Source organism: Malaya genurostris, chromosome 2 (genome assembly GCF_030247185.1).
Source record: "Malaya genurostris strain Urasoe2022 chromosome 2, Malgen_1.1, whole genome shotgun sequence".
Classification (NCBI taxonomy): Eukaryota; Metazoa; Arthropoda; class Insecta; order Diptera; family Culicidae; genus Malaya; species Malaya genurostris.
This window is the reverse complement of record NC_080571.1, coordinates 138,272,810-138,296,837: the sequence shown is the minus strand read 5'-3', so window position 1 is coordinate 138,296,837 and position 24,028 is coordinate 138,272,810. Positions and strand designations below refer to the sequence as shown.

Below are 24,028 nucleotides of genomic sequence, written 5' to 3'. Positions count from 1 at the left end.
AATCACCACCAATAAATGAAGAGCATGGTCGCAAACAACGAAGACTGAACAATTCAAAAAAAATTAACTCAAAAACAAAAAATAACGCATCGCTGATTTTCAGATTTTAGAAAGAAATATAAAATGACATAGTGCCCGTTGGTCGCAAACCATGAAAAGCGTTGGGAAGTTATTCAATTGACTTTTTCAAACAATATGCTTCAACTTTACAATATTCGCATTTATTGACAACATATCCAAAAATTAGCAAAATCGGCCGAGTGGTTCAAAAGTTATGATTCATAACAAAATCTATCGATATTTATAGATTTTTGTATCCACCCTAACAAGGAAATGGACAAAATAAAAATTTACGGGTCTAATATATTTATATATTTTGATGGATAGGTTCCAAATATATATATATATATATATATATATATATATATATATATATATATATATATATATATATATATATATATATATATATATATATATATATATATATATATATATATATATATATATATATATATATATATATATATATATATATATATATATTATATATATATATAAATATATATATATATATATATATATATATATATATATATATATATATATATATATATATATATATATATATATATATATATATATATATATATATATATATATATATATATATATATATATATATATATATATATATATATATATATATATATATATATATATATATATATATATATATATATATATATATATATATATATATATATATATATATATATATATATATATATATATATATATATATATATATATATATATATATATATATATATATATATATATATATATATATACATATATATACATTTTATGTTTTAAACGAATAGTATTTTGTTTTTTTTACAGATATCGAATCAGTTGCTGATCGGTCGCCATCATCACCAACCAGACGGAAGCTTCCTAAAACTCCGGTATAAATACATTGAATGTACTACATACAATCACATCTGCAATAGTACCATGTATAACGCCAGTTTTTTGATAAAACTCTATCAACACAATAGGATTGGAAAAATGCAATTGGATTTCATACAGATAAAATATCTATCGCAATTTCATCAACCGACCAAAACATAATTTTCAATTGAAATTGTTGAAAGGAAATCGAACTATAAATATGCATTTCGAAATATTTTAATCTCTATCGCGTTGAATACGATGTTCTCAAAATTAGTTTTCAATTTCCAGTATTATGCAATATTAGAAATTAGTATTTTCTTTAAATTTAACACACTTCTTTTGTTTTGTCGAATGAAATTTTCATATTACATAATCACTCATTCGGTTTTACGATTTCAAATTTGATAATGAAGGTGTCATAAATTGGTAATGATCAAACGAAAATTAAGTCATTGCTTAATAAGTATTCGTGTAGCAAAGAAAATGAAATTTTCATATTAATTACTTATTCGGTTTCACGGTTTCAAATTTGATAATGAAGGTGTCATAAATTGGTAATAATGAAACGAAAATTAAGTCATTGCCTAATAAGTATTCGTGTAACAAAGAGCGAATTTTCCCGAATAAAAATAATCTGTTTCTTAGTCATAGTCCCAATGAAATAATAATTTAGAAAAATTACTTATGAAAACATACATCAATTCATTGCAAATATATGAGAGTTAATTTCGCGAATGAGTATAACTTGTATAACAGCCGTTATAAATGCTAAATAAACTAATTGGAAATTAACACACAAATGTAACTTCTTGTGTGTATGAAATTGAAATTATTAATTTCCATTATGCTTAACAATCCAGAGTACGGGTACGATGACGATATGAATATTATCTCTCGTTTATTGGTGCGATTACCTTTATTCTTTCAATGCTGCCATAATTCATTCGCAGATGTATTCGTCTAATAGATTTAATTTATTGTAATGCCTACGAAGAATAACTCAATCGTGATCTTAATACGTATGATGGTGATATGATTTTTTTTTCAGTTCGATCAAATGCGTAATTGTTTTAATTTTTTGCAATATTGATGTATGTGTGTGCGCACGTGTATGTGATCAAAACATGCATATGATTATCTCAGATAGCTGAACTAATTTTAACGAACATAGGCTCATATAAAAGGTCCAACTTCTGGTTCGAGAACTACTTGGTGAAGTTTGAAAAATACAAACCGTATTTAGAGCGACGGTACCAAATAAGAAAATTCTTTTAAATTCGGCTCAGAACTGTTTAATTTTTAAGGTTATGTTGGTTACATGCTAAACGAACCGACTTCGACTAGTTCTCAGTATGCGGTTTCGGAAAAACCGGATATAGTGGTCAAAACCTCCAGAACGGAGCTCACTTCATTCCTTAACCGGTTTTCACAAAATTAAGCTCAAATGAAATGTTTAATAGTCCTATATGCTGCTATTGTATGTTATCCGATCAGACTTCTGGTTCCGGAACTAGAGACAAGTGTGCTGAAAAAATCAAACGGGCACTTAGAGCAACCACTAGAAATAGGGGACAATAACAAAAAACAGAACTCACTCACTTTGCTCAGCGACTGGTGCATACTCCAACAGGTTGCTATTGAATTTCATCCAAACCCACCTTCCGGTGTCGGAGTTGCAGGGCGATGTGTGTTGAAATTGCATTTAGAGCGACGATGCAAAAACCTATTCCTAATCCATCTAGTGGTGTGATTATGCCTTTCTCCTGTCATTAGCACAGTTTCATTAAAACTTTTGTCGTGAATACGTTTTGCTTTACTATGGGGTGCCTTTTCAAAATTTACTTTTGAGAGAGTGACAGGACAGGTTTGTCGTGAATATCTCTTGTTGTATCTAATGTGCCAACATAATTTTAATGTATTAGCTGTTGATGGATGGTAACATGTACCAAGCGATCATCTGGATCATATAAGGCTACGCTGAGATCTTTTTTTAAGTGAAGAATACGTTCCGCGTACAGAAAACGTAACCTCTAGTAACTTTGAAAAAAAAAACTTTCTTTTGTAAATAGTCGAGTTTGGGACACAAAATTGTTGAGATTTTCGAAATCGATTGTAGTGATATAAAATTTCTTAGAAATGCATGAAACGTCGAGATCTAGTGTAATTCAAAAAAAATTATTTTAATTAAATCAACTTTGAGAGTATGGAACCTGGTTACTTCGTAAACCCGCTTAGAAAAATACCGCAGAACTAAAACAAAAAAATGCTTGATGCCCCAAATGTTTACGGAATGCATGATACGTCCAGAGCTTATATAATTTCAAAAATAATATATAAATTTCGGGGTAATACCAGATCTCGACGTTTATGCATTTCCAGGACTAAACCATGAAACCGGATAATTGAAAAAACGCGTTACTTCGGAAATCCGCGTAAAAACCACGTTAGAAAAGACCTCAGTGTATAAAAATAATTACAGAGTTGTGTACAAGAAACGACCGATTGCGTTGACAAAAAATGCAGTAATTGAAACATTAACGAAATTATATGAATGGTAGAGGTCACGATTCCAGGTTCTAGATGCAAGGAAGAATATTTGTCACAGAATATTTTCGTTGCTTTGTAAAACAACTTCAGTTTAAATGTTTATTACATTGGATAGGGCAATTGTTGTAAAGAACTATGTCTAATATTTCCTATACTTTCGTAATGTTATCATATTTGATATTGAACTTATTATTATTATATATCTATCTATACCAAAATGCAGAGATCATTATTTGTAATCGTATCCGTAAGAACGGATGGACGGATTCTTTTTTTTTGTTTTAGCAGTTTTTACCCCTACCGGCCTCGTACATAAAAAAAATTAGGATCACTTGCGGAAAGTGTGAAAAATCCATAGAGTTGTTTTGTATGGGCAATGGAATTTTCCGTTGAAAATGTCGCCAATGTTTGCTAGAATTACGATTGGTGTTTGGCGCGCAATGAGTTGCCATCGAAAACAAGAATACTAGATCAGTGATGATCTGTCAAAACGGAAAATTAAACCAAATGCTGCAAAAACGCAATTAATTATCTTTCCTCATAAGCCGAGAGCTTCTTTCTTAAAAAACAATAATCACATTTTCAAATTGAATTCAAGGATCACATTGAAGGAATCCAGGCTAAGTGTAATAAATATATTAAATGTTTATTAGTATATCAGTTCCTTTTCCTCATTACACAATACAAGTAGGTTTACAGTTTTCCCTACACAAAAATCACAGAATTGCGGAAGCAAATGACCAAAAAATGTCTTCATGGCAATAAAAAAAACATAATAGGGCTGAAACGTCACCATGCACTGATGAGTCAAAGACGAAACGTAAAAGTAATAAAAACGATTGTGCCCTAGCACAAAATTTGGCTAACTCCTAAATGGCCACACCTGCATCGGCCAGAAATAGTCGAAAACACGTTTTCGTTCGGCACGTCAGAAAAGACATTGCACTCCGTTGCAAAACAAAAAGCGTTCTGTAAGTAGCAGAAACTTTACGTCTGTTTAGCGGTTCAAATTGAACTGCCGAGTTTTGCGTAAAGCAGTTCAATTTGAACTGCTATGTACTGATGAGTCAAAGACGAAACGTAAAAATAATAAAAACGGTTGTGCCCTAGCACAAAATTTGGCTAACCCCTAAATGGCCATACCTGCATCGGCCAGAAATAGTCGAAAACACATTTTCGTTCGGCACGTCAGAAAAGACACTGCACTCCGTTGCAAAACAAAAAGTGTTCTGTAAGTAGCAGAAATTTTACGTCTGCTTAGCGGTTCAAATTGAACTGCCGGGTTTTGCATAAAGCAGTTCAATTTGAACAGCTATGCACTGATGAGTCAAAGACGAAACGTAAAATAATAAAAACGGTTATGTGCCCTAGCACAAAATTTGGCTAACCCCTAAATGATCTACTACTTGTTCTATAACAACCGCACCCGCTCCGTTAGTTAAATCATATCGGCATCATCCTCCACTCTTGATCACGATACCTGAATATACACCCACTGCTTTCGAAGTAGTTGCAGATTCTACTCATTACGATTTCAAAAATGGGAATTATTATGCTATGAACCAGTTCTTACTCTCGTTGAACCTGGGGGAGATTATTTCCTAAAAGTGATTGCAATTCCGTTGCCATGTTATGGTCTCATATATTATACTATTCTATTGAACAATTCGTACACAAGAAAGTACTACGCGCACCGGTGCACCCTCCATGGTCAAACAAAACTTTAAAACGCTATATACGAGCCAAGCGATCGGCATTGAAAAAGTTTACTACTAATCGTCTCTCATACCAGCTGCGATCTTATTATCTGCACCTCAATAACCGCTACAAACGACTGAACAAAATATTATATAATAATCATTTGCTTCGCGTTCAAAACAATTTAAGAAACAACGTAGACGAACAGAGAAAAGAGTCAGGACAGGAGTTGGTTGGACTACCAACTCACATGTTTCTAGGAGATGTCCAATCATCAACGCAACATGATATATGCAATCTCTTCCGAAAACACTTCAAATCTTTGAAGCCACCTACAATGTTCCGCACCGCTCTCCTATCGGCCCTCACCCTATCATATCGACTTCTATGATTGAGTTAGCGTGCGTCAATCTGAAGTCATCTTCGAACGCTGGACCAGATGATATTCCTTCGATAGGGCTAAAAACGTGTTCGAGAAGGCTTGGTTTCAATGGATCCTTACTGAACTGGCTCCATTCATATTTAACTGACCGCAAAATGTCTGTAAAAATTGGAAACTGCTCGACGACATCCTTCGCCGTTAGCTCTGGAGTACCCCAGGGCAGTCATTTGGGACCATTTATATTTTTACTATACCTTAATGATCTCAAATTTTTGCTTAAATGCTGTAAGCTATGCTTTGCTGATGATTTCAAGCTATACCACCAGGTTAAATCTCAAGAGGACAGAATTTCTACAATCACAGCTTGATTCATTTGCCAATTGGTGTCAAATAAACAGAATGGCATTAAACGCCTCAAAATGCTTTTCTCGCAAACACTCGTTTACAAGATATGAATACAACATTACGGGAAAAGTGCTGAAACGCGAATCTTTTGTAAAGGACTTAAGAATTATTCTGGATTCCAAGTTAAACCTCAAAAACCACACTGATTACATAATTTTCAAAGCTTCTAGGATTTATTTTTCGCGTAATCAAAAACTTTGTCAATGTACACTGCCTTAAGGCATTATATTGTGAACTAGTCCGTTCGACGCTTGAATATGACGCTGTTATTTGATCAAATTTCTATCAAATCGACGATGAGCGCGTCGAAGCTATCCAGCGAAAATTTGTTCGGTTTGCTCTACGCAATCTACCATGGAAAGACCCTGCAAATCTACCTAGTTACCAAGATCGCTGTAAACTTATATACTTGGATCTATTATCTGTTCGTAGGAATGTCTCAAAAGCAGTTTTCATAGAAGATTTGTTACAATCACGTATCGATTGTCCCGAACTCTTACAATTAATTAATTTCGACATTCATCGTCGTAGTCTGCGTTATCACCCTCTTTTAAGATCATCTTCCGCCAGAACAAACTATGGATTCAATGAACCATTTAATAGTATGTGTCGTTTATTCGTTAACTTATATAATGTCTTCGATTTTCATGTATCTCGAAATGTAATCAAACGATTGTTTCTTAGTCACTTATCATGTTAGTTTTAGAATCAAAGATTGGTACAAAGATAAAGAGGTTTTATGGAGGAGATTTGTTACATACATTATTGTATTTTCGCTCAACCCCCACTCCTCTCCACCATTCTCCATTGGAAACTAACTAGATTCGCTCGCCGAAATTAACCCGGTCGTCTTTTCTTCTTTTTCTCTGTCTTCCACCATGCATTCTTCGATCACTAATTAGATCTACATGCTAAATGACAATACCTGCATCGGCCAGAAATAGTCGAAAACACGTTTTCGTTCGGCACGTCAGAAAAGACATTGCACTCCGTGCAAAACAAAAAGTGTTCTGTAAGTAGCAGAAACTTTACGTCTGCTTAGCGGTTCAAATTGAACTGCCGAGTTTTGCATAAAGCAGTTCAATTTGAACTGCTATGCACTGATGAGTCAAAGACGAAACGTAAAAATAATAAGTAGTAGATGTTTCGTGACTGACGAAACAAAGGTCAAGAAGTCGATTATTGCTGTTGTGGATATCATTTAACTGGACTGAGCCTGCGGTATTATAGTCATCTATGAGTTTTGAGCTAGTGAAAGTTCTAAAAGAGCCGGCGTCCGGAAACAGATATTTGCACGGGCTGCGAGTCCATTTAATTCCAGGAAGATTGAAATCACCTAGTACAATAATTCTGTCTTTCAATTTCATTTCATCTGTTATCAATGAGAATGAATTCAAGTGTTGTTCAATCAAGTTCAAGTCATTGATACGATCGGGCGGAAAGTACCCAACACACGTGAGAGCAATCAAAATTTTTTCAACATCTACACAATGATCAAGGGGCAGCAAGCGAGATTTTATTCTAGAGCGAACAGCAATCAGAATACCACCTAAACTCTTCTTGCTGCTGTTTTGGTTATTACGGTCTTGCCGATACACTGAGTATGAGCTGTCGAAAATCTGTTTTGAGTGTGAGCTATTGTTCAGCCAGGTTTCGGTAAACGCATAGATATCGTAAGCTGCATCAGAACAAGCGAGATAATAATCATTGAGGGTACGATTCATTCCACCAATATTTTGATAATAAATGTTCAAACCAGTGTAGAATGAATTTCTTTTGTTGCATGATAAGGCATTCGTTCGGGCAAGAACCTCATTGGCGTGCGGGCAGAGGTTTGTCGAAAACGGCGTGATACAGGTAGATAAGTTAGAGAAGACTGATATTGAGCGCTGCTGCTGTATGAGTTTTGCAGTCGTTGAGACAGGGAACGGGATGAATGCGGTCGGTGTGGAGACATTAAACGTATGCCTGGCTGAGTACTCTGTTCGGGGTTGCGTTCTAAAAAAGAGGTAATTGTCACACCACTAGGCCAAAACGTCGGAGCCGTGATTTCATGTTCCAAAGCTTCTGGAACTCTTAGTTTAAAACAGATGAATTATAATGGTCTATCCTGATATTGGCTAACAATTTTGAAGCACAGAATTTGGCTTCGATCACAATTTGTTTGATACTGTACATAACTTATAATATTGTCTTCAAACTCGCTTGGTAGAAACTTTGTTGAATAATACCAATTTATATTGCTGTTCGTACTCAAGATCGGACGTGTGGGAAGGGCAACCTGAAGGGCAGTTCCTAGTGGGTAACGGGGTAGGTGCTAAATTATTGTTTATCTGACTGTTGCTATTTGGAGTCAATTTAAACTGTATAGGTCCTACGTATGGAATATTGGATAAAACTGATACTTTTAGTTGTTTCGAAATTTTCATCGGTAGCTGTACCGTGTTCGCTGGAGTAACGTTCCAATTTGATTGCGTCGGAATGATATAGTGTTGCAGGACAGAAGTCGTTTGGTTGTTTCGTGCGGTATATCCGATGTCATTTGATCCATTGTCACCGTGAATAGGAATGAAGGGTCTGCTAGCGGTTGAAGTGAAAGCATTCCCAAACTAGGCAGTGGTGTGTGTAGTACCAGCTGGTTTGATGTAATTCGTATGAGTTACAGTAATAGCAGTGATAGTGAATTGATGTTGATTCTCAGTGATTGCAGGTGTCGTAGTGGCGGTCGGAGGTGGCAAAAATTGGTCCACTTGAGCGGGTTGTTGGGAATACTGGTGGCAGTGTTGAAGAAGTCAGCGGTGGGCATGAAGCGGTACTGGTATTGCAGATATTTTGGTTGCAGTAAATGGTGGGGATGGAGGAACAGTGCCGATGTCTATGGTGCTAGTGGCGATATCTATTGATATAAGTTCATCAGCAGCAAAAGTAGTTGGAATATCGGTCTCGATCAGGGTTTGGATGAACGAAGCAGTGAAGATGAGTATACATGCTTCACGGCGTATGACATTCATGAATATACCTACTTTATGAACCATGTCGCTTTTGAGGAAGTGTGAGCCTTGTTGCTTTATTGGAATGGCTGTCCATGCACGGGAATGGAATAGAGCAAACAATATTCGCCCATACTACTGTTTCTTTTTCTCTCGGTAAGAGACAAGGCCCCATGACTCATTGCAAGCAAACTCTATTCACGAAGCTAAAAAGTGATGAAGATTATATATTCAGTTTTCGCTAACAGACTGATGACTGACTCTTAACTGTCGCATGTTTCTTCGAGGTCCGAACGCGATTCACATTTGTTTATACAGAATTCATTTTGTGTGCACTACCACCGCTAGGGCTTCTATTAGAATAAAGATTCTGCTGTAATGGGGACATATGTTTTTCACAGCTCTCACAGGTCATAGCAATACACAATGAAAATTCAATAAAAAAATGTTCAATGCGCAATACTGGAACACATTTTTGTTTAGGGGTGCAAATTAGAAACACAAGAGAAATACACGTAGAAATGTGGTCAGGTTTTGAACAATTGCAGCTCAGTCAATTTTGTATCAATAACTAATATTATGTCACCATCTGATTGGAAATATTTCTACGTATTGATTTGAATGTTCATAGCTATGTATTTTTAATTGTATACCATTGAAATGTTGATTAATAGCTAGTTGTGTCCTATTTTGTCCGCAAAAAATCTCCGACATACCGGATTTCCCTGCCATAGTCGACGGTTTTGAAGGAGTAAGCGATATATCAAAGTGAAAACATCACTCTGATTGGTCAATCGATGTAAAAGCGAAGCTGTGGAAGCACGCGAATCTATAAATAGAAGCAAAATTATAGCTAATGTTTCAGTCCAAAGCGTAGCATGCTAGAGGTAGGTTGTTGCTAGACAGCAAGACAAAAAGTGCCATAAAACGATTTGAAGCTTTAATTGGTATGCTCTGATCTTGTGTCATGCAATCTCGGATGAAATTCCATGTTATGTCGTTTCGCCTGACAACTACCCAAGGGTAAATTTTGAGTGCATATGATTAATTTCTAATTTATATAAGATGAACTCGATTGATAATGAGAAAAAGTTTATCGCTTCAACCGAAATCGCAGAATGAGTGATATGCCACAGTTTCAGTAGCATAAAGTCATCATTTACAGCCGTTCGCGTTCGGAGAGCCAGTCATCATTCTGTTAACGAAAACTGAATATATAGTCTTCATCACTTCCTAGCCCCGCGAAGAGAGTTTGCTTGCAATGAATTGTTTTGTGAGATGAACGACGTTCAGACCACGAGAGAGAAAATTCTGTTCACGGCTTCTGTCTAATACCAGCACAATGTACCGTCTGTGCATATGTGGAATATATTTGCTTCAACTAGCGTTTTGTTTGCGGGGTTCTTTTTAGCTGGAAAGACATCCTCATTGTGAGTGGCGGAATTGTTCGTTCATAATGCAATGGTTCACCGGTGAATGAATATTCCAAACCCTGGTCTCGATAGTTTCTGAAACAAGCGAAACTATAGTGTTTGAAACAGAATCGTTAAATACTGGAACGTAGACTTTCTGGATCTTGTCAGGTTGCGCAAGGGAGGGTCGGCCTGTGCTGCTTGTACGAGGTCGCTTGTTGTTGTCGTCGAGTATCGATTCAAATAGGTTGGTTAGATTAAGTTGTAGATCGTCAAGATGTTCAAGAAACGGAGCGTTATCGTTGATAGAACGTGTGGAGCCAACTTGATCACGCAGCGCAAAACGGCATTGGGAACATAACCAATAAACTACAGGAGAATCACGAATGGTTTTTACAAGTGAGTTGTTTACATCGACGCACTTCACGTGAAAGTTTTTGCAACAGTAACGGCAAACTATTTCGGCTCCTCGCGAACCAGAAGAACCAAAACAAATACTAGCATCACATTTGCTTCTAGTCATTTGAACGAGCGGCAATCAAATGTCAAATGCGTGAGTGATTTGAGAGTAGTTGCGAATGTTGATAGCTTCGATATGAGTGGCAAGGGTAGCTTCTTGAGTTTGTAAAACGACGAAAAATGTTCGAATACCAGTTTAATAGACGTTCCACAGAACAAACGAAGTCGATTTAGGCAATATAACGGAAGATAAAATGATCTACCTACAAGATCAGCTTTTTCAAATGATAACCCGAATGAATTCGACTTCATTTGAAGCATTTCAGGTTGGATTGCAATTTGCAAATAATATTATAATGAATTTAAAATTTAACTTCACAAGTTCACAAAATTCATATTGCCATTGTGACAGAAACATTCCTTTAACCAAATGTCAAATTGAAAAGTAATCCACATTATGTGGTTCATCGATTTGACAGGTTTACTGGAATTGGTGTTTTTTCCGTGAATACGTTTATTTCTTAAGGCAGTTTACATAAGTTTTTCTTCGCCGTAACATCACTTTAGAATAAAATTCTCATCCTAATGTAATTCTAAAATAGTCACAACGATTTAAATTTATTAAAACATATTCCTCTTATTACTTAAATATCATCTTAGGTAAGTCGTCATTAATTATGAAATCTACTCGGAAATATCATTTGAACCAAACGATTATTTTCTTTAAATTATAAAATAAGCTGTTATATTCACATTTTGTTGATAATTTCATAAACTATTTCGAGTTTGTTTGTATCATTACATAATTTCTATTAACTAAGTCTTGGAAAGGTCCTTTATTAAATTGAAACTCAAATTTTCTTTATGAAATGATAAAAAAGTTTCATGTATGGAAGGCCACGACAAGCAAGAATGTCTCGAACTGGGACATTGGATAGTCTACCTTAGTTACTTAAAGAATTCATTAGTTGAAATCTGACATCACGATACTCCACGCATGTCCAAACGACATGATCAATATCGCGATAACCTTCTCCATAAGCACAATGAATAGTCTCGAAGAGCTGAATTCGAAGAAGATATGCGTCTAACGTGTAGTGATTGGACATAAGCCTGGACATCATACGAATGAAATCCCTACTCACATCCAGTCCCCTGATCCATGCCTTTGTCGATATTTTCGGAATAATTAAGTGCATCCACCGACCCAGCTCATCTCCATCCCAAGAAGGTTGTATTCTTTGGCGAGATGCGCTATATAATTCGTTGAAAGCAATCGGTCGCTCATAAATTTCACCATCTATAGCACCACATTTGGCTAATATATCAGGTCTTTCAATGCCAGGAATGGAGCAATGAGCCGGGACCCACATTATAGTGATTAGATAATTATTGTTCAATATGTCGTACAGGCACTGTTTTATTTTGCCCAAGAAAAACGGTTCATTCTTGCCAGTCATGTTTGAGCGAATGGCTTCAATTGCACTCAGACTATCGGTGAAGAGGAAATAATGGTTTGGAGATAATGTGACGATTAAACTCAAGCTATAATGAACTGCTGCTAACTCTGCTATATAAATAAATGCAGGTTCTTGAAGCCTGAATGAGGCCGAAACATTATTGTTGAACATACCAAATGCTTTTTCAAGTCGCCATCCGTCCGTGTAAAACATTTTCTCAGAGTTAATATGCCTGAACTTACTTGAAAATATTTTTGGGATTTCCGTCGAGCGTAGATGAACCGGGATTCCACGTACTTCGCGCTGCATGTATGTATCGAAAAATAAAGTTGAATCAGGGGCATTCAGGATGCTGACACGGATAGAAATATATCTTGATAAGTTGATTTCCTGTGACATGTTGTTAAAATATACTGTCATGAATTTTGTTTTGTTTGAGAATTACCATGGGGTTCAGCACCTCACATCTTATTAGCAGGCGTGATGAAAGCTACCAAAATCGATCTTTTAATGGAAGAACTCTCGCCAGAACTTCAAGACTCATTGTATGTGTCGAATGCATGCAGCCTAAGGTAATTCGCAAACAACGGTATTGAATTCACTCTAATTTGATAATATGAGAGTTTGCAACGGAACGAAAACAAACGCATCCATGTTCCATCATTGAAAGTATCGTTGTCTGATACAATTTTATTAGACCTTGCGGATGAGCAACCCACCAAGATCCTGTTATTGTTCGAAAAAAATTTACTCTTTGTTGGCATTTCGTTATCAGATACCTAATGTGTCCTCCCCACGTGCATTTGGAATCGCACCACACCACAGTGGTTTGAATCGACAAAAACGTGAACTTAATTCTCTAGCTGCTAAACCGTTGATCCGATATACATAGTTCCTTTGGAGAACTCATTCACAAAAATATACCTCGTGATTTGATCACAATAAAAAATGTGCAGAGCCTACTACGATAAAAGTTCATTTCAACAACTTTATTCCCCTAAGAGATAGAAAAATGATGTCTTCTACAAAGTTTTAGAACTTCTAACGAGAAAAAACTTTGCCGAAGAAGCTAAAGGTCTAACGCATGTAGTTTCGGATATATGAAGCATTTTCTTTTGAAACCACTTAAAATCAATTTTGGTACATAACTTTTTTCGCAATTACTTTCAGTGTCTACTATGTTCAAGACAATTACTAAGAACGTAAAATTACACATTTTTGTTGAAGACTGTGCACGGTTTGGCTTTTTCCTTAAAAAGTTATTTAACATTTAAACTTTTATATACACTAACTTTAATTACTAATAGGAAGCAGGGTCGCAGACCAAATGGCACATACATATACTTTTTGGAAAGTTTAAACCAAGTAATATAAAGTTACGAAGTGTGTAGCGTGGCCTTTTTAAATTGAGTGAATGAGAGAACAAAATATAGAGTGCAATGGTGTAATGATTGAATATAATTTCATGATGCATTCTTGTATGTAATTGATCAAACTAAAGAAGTGTGTTAACGTGCCCATTAAATTTCGACAAGTTTTACTTATTCTTTTAATAAAATATTCCTTATCCGTTCATTTAATTCCAAAAAAAACATCGTTTAAATTTAAGTCTTCTGAGATTAACTTTTATGTGTTGAAATGTGTAAGTGTAGCCTGCTTGAAAGGCTGAATCCTTTTTGTAAAATCATGTCATTCTACGAAATAAGTTCTTATGAATTAAGCCATACACTGAAAAAAATAATGGAATTCACACGATTTCTAAATAAATAGTACTATGAAATGGACATCAGTTGAATAAAAAATTCGATTCAAAACCATCCTCGATGTAAAACTAAATTGGAATACATTAATTTCAATGAATATGACCGTTTATTTATATTGACGTTTAGTTTTACTTTTAATGTATATTGAAAAATGAAGCACAATGAAGTAACTTTATGTTAAATTTCTGCTCAAAATATGCACTGTTGGTGTTGGTGAGAGCAGCGCTGCATATTATTTTTAAGAACATAAAAGAGTTGGTTGATAACACAAATGCTGGAGCATTTGGTCGATGATAATATTACAATAAAATGCGTGAGTGGTTCAACGTTACATACGTTACATTCCAATGTTTTAACATCTCCTGCAAATCTCTTTTTAATAAACCAATAATAGTCGTTTTAGTAAAAAAGTGTTAAAACGAATGCTCTATTTTTTATACCTAGACTGCAATTTCTTGCAAAAGTTTTTACCTAAAGGTAACTCGATCGATATCACAAATAACACGTGATATGAAGATAAACAATTTCATTAATGTACGTTTTTCCTAAGAAAATGGTCAAAACAGCACTCTATATTTTGTTCTCTCATTCACTCAATTTAAAAAGGCCACGCTACACACTTCGTATCTTTATATTACTTGATTTAAACTTTCCAAAAAGTATATGTATGTGCCATTTGGTCTGCGACCCTGCTTCCTATTAGTAATTAAAGTTAGTGTATATAAAAGTTTAAATGTTAAATAACTTTTTAGGCAAAAAGCCAAACCTTGCCCAGTCTTCAACAAAAATGTGTAATTTTACGTTCTTAGTAATTGTCTCGAACATAGTAGACACTAAAAGTAATTGCGAAAAAAGTTATGCACAAAAAATTGATTTTAAGTGGTATCAAAAGAAAATGCTTCATGTATCCGAAACTATATGCATTAGACCTTTAGCTTTTTCGGCAAAGTTTTTTCTTGTTAGAAGTTCTAAAACTTTGTAGAAGACATCATTTTTTTATCTCTTAGGGGAATAAAGTTGTTGAAATGAATATTTGTCGTAGTAGGCTCTGCACATTTTTTATTGTGATCAAATCACGAGGTATATTTTTGTGAATGAGTTCTCCAAAGGAACTATGTATATCGGATCAACGGTTTAGCAGCTAGAGAATTAAGTTCACGTTTTTGTCGATTCAAACCACTGTGCACACCACAAGGTATTTAAAAGTTGAAACCTGCGCGATCAGTCCTCCCATCATATGGAGCTGAAGCTGCGCGGGATCATGCTTGGATCTTGGATCTTGAAAAGATAACCATCTCTGTTTACTCCGCAGAGAATTCGGTACCCAGATGAACAGCCCAAACGAACACGTTTTCTAAGGTATCTTGCAATCTTGCAGTTCAACAGCTTTGTTTTCAATAACTGAAACCACGCCATCATCTGCCAATTGTGTTAGTGTGCAGGGGGTTACTAGACAGCTGTCAATATCATTCACGTAAAAATTATAGAGGAGGGACTGAGACATGAGCCTTGCGGGAGACCCATGTAGCTAATTCTGAATTATGCTAAGTCGCCATATGAAAAGTGTATGTGCTCTTCTGACAAAAAGTTGTGCAAATAATTATTTATAGCCAATGGAAGTCCATGTTGGTGGAGCTTGTCTAAAAGAACATCAATGGAAACTGAATTAAATGCTCCTTTAATGTCCAAAAATACAGATGCCATTTGTTGTTTTTGAGCGAAGGCAATTTGGATGTCAGACGGAAGCAATGCAAGGCAATCATTCGTCCCTTTATTTCTACGGAAACCAAACTGAGAACAAGCCGTTCGTCTCGACCCAAGTGTACAAGTCCCAATAATTTTTTCGAACAATTTTCTGATGCAGGACAACATTGTAATGGGCCTATATGAGTTGTGATTAGAAGCTGGTTTACCCGGCTTTTGAATGGCGATAACTTTCACTTGCCTCCAGTCAGGTGGAACAATGTTTTGCTCAAGAAACTTGTTGAACAATTCCAAGAAACGTCTTTTTGCGAGGTCGGGCAGACTCTTCACCAAGTTGAATTTATTTCTGTCCAACTCAGGAGCGTTATTGTTACAAGACAAAAGTGCTACAGAAAACTCTATAATTGAAAAGGGGTTATTAATAAAACCATTATTTGGAGGAGATTTCCGAATAATGCTCTGCGTAGGAACAGAAATTGAGCAAACATTTCTAGCAAAGTCAAATATCCATCGGTTCGAGTAGTCATCACTCTCATTGCCCACGTTACGATTCCTCGTTCGTCTGGCCGTGTTCCAAAGAGTGCTCATTGAGGTTTCTCTTGACAAACTTTCGACAAAATGTCTCCAATAGCTACATTTTTTGGCTCGAAGTATGCTCTTGTACTTGGTTTCTAAAACCATAAATTTTTCAAAATTCTGAGGAGTTCCTCCTCCCCGTTTTAGAAACGTCTTGTAAGCATATTATTTTTCGAGTTTAACCTCTGAGCACTCTTTGTCCTACCAGGGGTTGGGAGGCTTTCTGTTAGTCGTTGGCCCAGGAAAGCGTTTAGTTTTTGATTGTTCTGCGGCCTCCAGAATCGAACAAACGACGAAGTCATATTCTTCAAGTGGAGGGAGCTCTTCAATTGAATTCAAAATACTAGAAATACTACTTTGGTATTTAATCCAGTCGATATTTTTTGTTAAATCATATGAAATACTAACAGAAGTAACAATGCAATTGCTACTGCTAATTGAGATGATGATTGGTAAATCGCTACCGTGTGAATCAGGCAATATTTTCCAGGTGCAATCTAGTCGAATTGATGTTGAGCAAAGAGATAGATCTAATGCACTTGGACGTGCAGGAGGTCTTGGGATCCATGTAATGCTACCCATATTTAAAACAGTCATGTTAAAATTGTCACAAATGTTTTGTATTAAAGATGATCTGTTATCATTGTAAACGGAACCCCACATAATACCGAGCAAATTGAAATCCCTCAGAATCAATCGTGGAGCAGGAAAGGCTTCAACCATTTCATTGAACTGTCGCTGTCCAACTTGTGCTTTTGGAGGAATATAAACCGAAGCTATACAAATATCTTTTCCTTTAATGTTTATTTGGCAAGCAACAACTTCTGTACTAGATGTTGAAGGGATATTTAATTTATAAAAGGAATAACATTTCTTAATTGCTCAAAGCACCGTATGGTAATACGGAGAGTCTCTATCGAGACGTATACTGATCCTTGGGTAGTGATAAACGAATTACATTCACTGTTTTCTTCAGAGTCAGAGCCCTCTGGTTCCTCAAGATTTGAAAACCCGTTTTCGGTTTCCAAAGGGGGGACATCAATGACCGTTTTAAGCATTTCTGCATATGTGCGCATAGACCGTGCTTTTAAAGAAAGCTTAATTTTGTCTTTGTGCACTTTACATGGAGCGCATACTGAAATATCATCATGAGGACTCTCCAAACAATAATTACAATCATTATATTTATGAGGCCCTTTACACTTAATACATTTTTTTATTACTACAGTAAGTAGCTGTGTGGCCGATTTTTTTGCAATTTGTATAATTCATTACATGTGGAACAAAAAGCCGAACAGGGAGGCGAATTTTATCGACATAGACATGGGACGGCAACGCAGACCCGCAAATGTCACTCGAAACGAGTCTGATGGGCGATAAACTTTTTTTCTCTCTTAATAAACTACTGAGTACAGTTGTTTGCACTCCAGTGTTTTTACAACCTCAAGCATAGAGTTCTTGAAATGACCAACACCATGCTTGAGTACATCATCTACCGAAAGACTCGCTTCGGTAACAACACCGTCAATTTCGACATCTTTGGAGGGTATGTAAACTTTATACTCTCTAGTGAAACGTTCCGAAGAGACAATATCTTTCGCGTGTTCCAAAGTATTTACTACAACACGAATTTTATCGTTATTCACTTTTATGATCTCTTTGATTGAAGAGAATCGTGATGTCAAATCTTAAGAAATTTGTAAAAGGTTTAATGGCTTTGATTTACGTCTAAAAAAGACTATCCAAGGCCCAGCAGAGCTCTTCTGATATTTTTTCGTTCGTGGGGGTATAGGATTCATGCTAGGATTTTGAATCAAATTTACGTCCATGGATTCATCCATTACATTAAAATTTTGAATCAAACTTTAATATAAAAAATGAAAAAAACACTACACAGTACTCAATCAAAAAGGAAAAAAACTTCTACCTTGAAATTATTGTCTATCTCTGTTGCACTGCCGTGTTGATCCTCGTTGCTCTAGATGTTCTTGTTGGATGTATTTGGACGTTGATACAATGCTGAAGCTCACTGTAGCGATATAATTCGATGTGATGCTACTGCTATCTGACATCCAGCACCACACGATTTCCGATTCTCTTTTATCTTCACCAGCTGTAAACAGCGCAGGTCTCCGGTATATACCTGCGTGTTGTATGGCAGTGGAAAGATCGAGTGGTCTTGTCGCCTTCTTCCTTGTGCTCCGCACCGATATGCTTCTGCACCGAAGTGCCTTCGCAACGGTGTGCCTTTGCACTCTCCTGCTTCTATGTGCCTTTGCACTCTCCTTCTTCGATGTGCCTTTGCAATCTCCTGCTCAGCTTTTGTGGTTGTATATAGTGGCCTGGGTAGAGCTTGGCAAACGCCCTTTGTTGTTTCCTTCATCAGCTTGGCCCGCCTACAATTGATCTGGTTCCAACAGATCAAAGTCACATTTGTAGTGAACCGATTACATATGCTTTCCAAGAAGCTATAATTAATCCAATTAGTTCTATATTCCACTATCATAGAGCTAATTGGTTTGAATACAGATCTCACATTGAAAATCATGTGTATCATGAAATTATTTTACAAAATTCTGCGGACATCGACACAGCAATAGATAATTTGAAATATTTCATTTTCGAAGCTAGAAATCTTTCAGTTCCCAAAGCTCCTATCATCGATGAAAATCTTTCGGTTGCAGAATGTTCGTCGTTGACAATATCAACGCTCTCGTGATCCTGCTATGAAAAACACAGTTAAGGATTTACAAAAAGAAATTAAACATAGATTTACTCTTTTGCGGAATGAAAATTACTCTTTAGATTTACTCTTTTGCGAAATGAAATTAAGGAAACTTAAAAACATGAAGCCTCCTGGTAATGATGGAATCTTTAATATTATTATTATTTAAATTTAAAATCTTCCCCATGTTGCCGAGTAGAGTGTGAGATCAAAAAGAAAACTCAATTTGATGTTGTGCTGTTCGTATATATCGATAAATCAATTTGCTATCGTTTTGGTCGTTTTTTTAAGATCAAAATCGAAAGAAAAAAAATGCTGTGTGACATCAAATTGAAAATTAGTTTTGCTCTCAGTGAAAGCACATTGAAAACTTAATGTGATGTAGATTTTCTCGAAATGACATGTCACGAGCATAATCTAAAAATAGAACAGCCAAGAAGGTCCGGGATAGTATACATTTAGGCGATATTACTCGCAATCAAGAAAAAAGATTTTATGCAATCTTCATATTAGTCGCAAGCAAAAAAAAAAAGATTTCATCATGCAATAATCTCCACACACCGCGGAGAGAATCCGGTTTCAAACTTAGGTAAATTGGAATGCGAACTTTTCGCGATTGCTATGGACTGCAAGTGCTAGCTATAAGGGGACGGAAAATGTTTGGTTATATGACAAGCAGCGTTGTTTCACAAAGTTGTATGCAGGAAGTTTCTGTCAGTGCGCACTCGTTGCGTCGCTTCCATCCCGCATCCGCCGTGAATAGCAGTGTGGCTAATTGAGCACAGTATAAAATTGTTCTCTTTGTTCTATTAGATGATTGATAAAATACTTCTTATAGTATCTAGCGTTAGTGAGTATATGAAGTTCTAAGTAGAATATGAAGTTTGACGAGTAGATTATTTTCGCCATCCAGATCCCTGATTTCTGGATGCACTGAAAATAATGGTCTAAAAACTTTGGAATGAACTTCGCGACGTCGTATGATAAAAAATAAACTTTTTTTTTTATTGAATACTTTTTTTTTAATTGAACGGAAAAATTGTTACAGGATCGGATACTTAACGTATCTAGAAGAAAATCGATGACGTCAAATATATTTCTCATATCAAATTTCGAAATAAGCTCCTTCTACGGCAGGCGATCAGCAAGATGGGAATGCCAAAGCCAATACTCAGATTTACCTGTTTCAGACAAACGTGGTACCGATGATCGCCAATTTATCCAATGCTTCCCAGATGTCTGGTTCTACACCAATACTCTCGTGGCAAAAAAGAAGGAGCATTATTGGCTTAAAAACTGAAAAAAAATTTGAAAAAAAATAATTGCTTTATGGTTATGGTTGCGGTCAACTGCAGGATCTCGGCAGGATGTCAAAGCATTTTTGTAAAAGGTAACATACAATTGGCACAAAGGTTTAATAACAAAAATGTCTGATTTCCAGTTTCCTATTTATTTGATCAAAATGAATTAAAATTATTTAACTGATAGTACTCTTTAGGTTAGGTATCAGAATTGTAAATCTGAATTGCTACTCGTACGAGCAGGTGTTCCGCAGGGTTCGAGCGTAGCTCCAATCTTGTATAATATTTTTACTTCTGATCTTCCAAATCTACCCGTTGGTTGTCAGAAATCGCTATTCTGTGACGACACAAGTCTGTTAGCCACAGATAGAAATCTAAGAGTGATCTGCAGTCGCCTACAAAGAAGTTTAAATATTTTCAGTGATTATCTGTAAATATGGAAAATATAAACCAAATGTAGCAAAACCGCAATTATTTATCTTTCCTAATAAGCCAAAAGCTTCTTTTCTTAAAACAAACAATAATCACATTATCAAATTTAATTGTTTGGAATTGACATGGTCTGATCAAGCAAAATACTTAGGTTTAACGTATGACAAAAAACTCACTTTCAAGGATCACATTGAAGAAATTCAGGCAAAGTGTAATAAATATATTAAATGTTTATATCCTCTTATGAACAGAAATTCTAAGCTCTGTCTAAAAAACAAATTATTAATTTATAAACAAATTTTCAGACCAACCATCCTTAACGCAGTACCAATTTGGTCAAGTTGTTGTTCCACCAAGAAGAAAACGCTTCAAGGAATTCAGAATGAAATTCTGAAAAAGGTTTTAATGCGTCCTCTCTGGTTTAGTACAAATGAGTTACACAGACTCACACAAATAGAACAATTAGATGTAATGTCACATAATATCATAATCAAATTCCGACAAAATCCATGCAATCTTCAGTTGAATCGATTCGCTCTCTCTACTAGTAATTAAGTTAGTATATAAGTTCCTTTTCCCCATTACACAATATATATATATATATATATATATATATATATATATATATATATATATATATATATATATATATATATATATATATATATATATATATATATATATATATATATATATATATATATATATATATATATATATATATATATATATATATATATATATATATATATATATATATATATATATATATATATATATATATATATATATATATATATATATATATATATATATATATATATATATATATATATATATATATATATATATAGATATTTAAAAAGGTTAAAAAAATGGGCGGAGCCTGCATCAAAATACGTTGCTAGGCAACACATCAAAACGATCGCGGTTATATTTGCAGATAGATGGTTTGCAACCAAAATAACAATAAGCTACGGGGGGAAGACGCGACAAATGGTAATAATAATAATGAGCCGATCGAATGTAGGTTGCACGACTTCTATCAAAATAATGAATGACAAAGACAGTCTGGTATTTTGTGTTTATCGGAATTGCACACACAGCAGCATGACAAATTTGAGAGCACCGAGTTGAGCTGAGTCAATCATGAACAAAAATGCAAACTCAAACGAAAATCACTCGCGCAGGGCTCGTTGCAGTTGAAACATTCTGTTATGCAATGACCAGTAATATGAGACTAGGTCAAGTTTATTCACGTTAATGAATGTCGACCATAACCACGGTCATATTTACTCTTACTCTTTAGGTCGTAGACCACGCGGGTCTCTGCTATATACAGGAGGCGTCTCCATTCAACTCGGTTCATGGCTGTTCGCCGCCAGCCTCGGTAGCAGCTAAGGGTCCGCAGGTCGTCCTCAATTTGATCGATCCATCTTGCCCGCTGCTCGCCTCTTCTTCTTATACCGGTCGGATCGTTATCGAGAATCATTTAAACCGGGTTGTTCTGCGACATTCTAACAACATGCCCGGCCTACCGTAACCGCCCGACCTTGACCGTTTCAGGAATCAGAAATCAGAATAAAATGGCTCAAACGGCTCGTTCTCCATGTTTTTTCGGGGATTTGTGCCTTGCCGTGAGTTTTCATCATTTTTCTGATAGGAAATAAAGGGAAGGGAGGTGTGGTATTAAGGAGATGTAGGGTTACAAGACGGCACAAACATACAGCAGGCAATTTAAAACTTACAAGAAGTATAAACTACTAGCGAGAGAGCTAGAGCTCTTTTCCACATTGAGTTAAAAATCCAAGGATATCTCCAAGTCTTAGTCCCTTAAACAGCGGTTAATCTATGTAATAGTAACCGAGAACACGATGTCTTAAATGTGAAACTGCAGGGCAATTACATATTAAATGATATGAAGTCTCATAATCTGATTCACAAAGGTCACATGAGAACGATTCAGCCCGCTGTACAGTGGCCATATGATAATTCAGTCTGCAGTGGCCAGTCAGACCTCTTACAAGTACGCCGCAGTTACGTTTCGAGAAATGTAAAAAGTCCTTCAAAACGTCTCGGGAAGGTGCCTCCAAAAATATTTTGGTTTGACGGCAAGTCTGCAAACGCATCCAGTTGCTTTTATGCTCAGAGAAAGCCCAAGTCTGAATTTACTGCTTTATCCAACACTTCGAAATTGGTACGGCCGGCTCAGGGCCAACGAACTTGATCTCTGCACCTACCCTCGCCAATTCGTCAGCCCATTCATTTCCTGTTATATTGGAATGACCTGGTACCCAAACGAGATTTATAGCATTATATATGCTGTGTTCTTCTATCTGAGTACGACAATCGATCACTAGTTTGGATTGTGAGTCAGCAGAGCTTAGTGTTTAATTGCAGCCTGGCTGTCAGAGCAAAAGTCTATTATTTTGCCGGATAACTTTCGAAGGAGGGCTGACTGAATACCGCACATAATTGCAAAAATTTCTGCTTGGAAGACAGTGCAGTAATTACCCAAAGAATAAGATTGTTCCCAGTCGGTGTTGAACAGTCGTTCGCACCGCACGCGTATAGCTCTTGGCTCCTGGAATTTTTTTCTGGCTACCTAGAGTTTCATTGATTCAAGGCTTCAGTCTTTTTCAAGGCTACCTGAATCACTAACTAAGTGATACAAAGAGTGATATTAGAGTGACTAAGTGATACAAAGAGTGATATTAGAGTGACTAAGAAATTAATCAGCCTAGGAGTCTAATCGAAGACTAATTTAGCCTAGTTAATTTAATTTAAAATTTCAAAAATGCCTGCGTCCACCCGGAAAGGCAACAAGCCTAAGGCTAAAAATAATTCAATACGGAATAAATCACAAACCGTTATTCAACATTTTTCTAATAACATTCACGATCTTATAGAATCTGAATGTAAAAATAAAAGACAACGGACGGATTTCCCTTCCGTTGATCCTATGCCGTCTAACAATATTTACGAGATTCTTCCTGAATCCGATTGTAGCGACATAGAAGAAAATTCTTCAAAAATTCCCAAAATGGACGCTTGTCGTTCTGGGAAGAAACATCAATCTATGCCACCAGTGACGGTGATGATTTCCGACTTCAAAGCATTCCGTACTGAGCTTTCTACTTTTCTCCCGGAAGTAAAAGTCTCATTTCAAATCGGACGAAGAGGAGAATGTCGAGTCTTGGTGGATGGATTGGAA

The 24,028-nt window shown here is 35.8% G+C and overlaps 1 protein-coding gene across 15 annotated transcripts in view; it reads left to right on the top strand.

Annotated features, from left to right (window-relative positions):
* LOC131430107 (regulating synaptic membrane exocytosis protein 2) overlaps positions 1–24,028 on the top strand; it is a 1,567,561-nt gene that overhangs the window by 790,572 nt on the left and 752,961 nt on the right. For all 15 annotated transcript variants that reach the window (XR_009229486.1, XR_009229487.1, XR_009229488.1 and 12 more), the window contains one exon: positions 907–971. Coding sequence is in view for 12 of the 15 variants with exons in the window: in XM_058594797.1 (XP_058450780.1) it covers positions 907–971 (65 nt within the window). In the remaining 3 variants the exon portion in view is untranslated. The remainder of the gene's footprint in view (positions 1–906; positions 972–24,028) is intronic.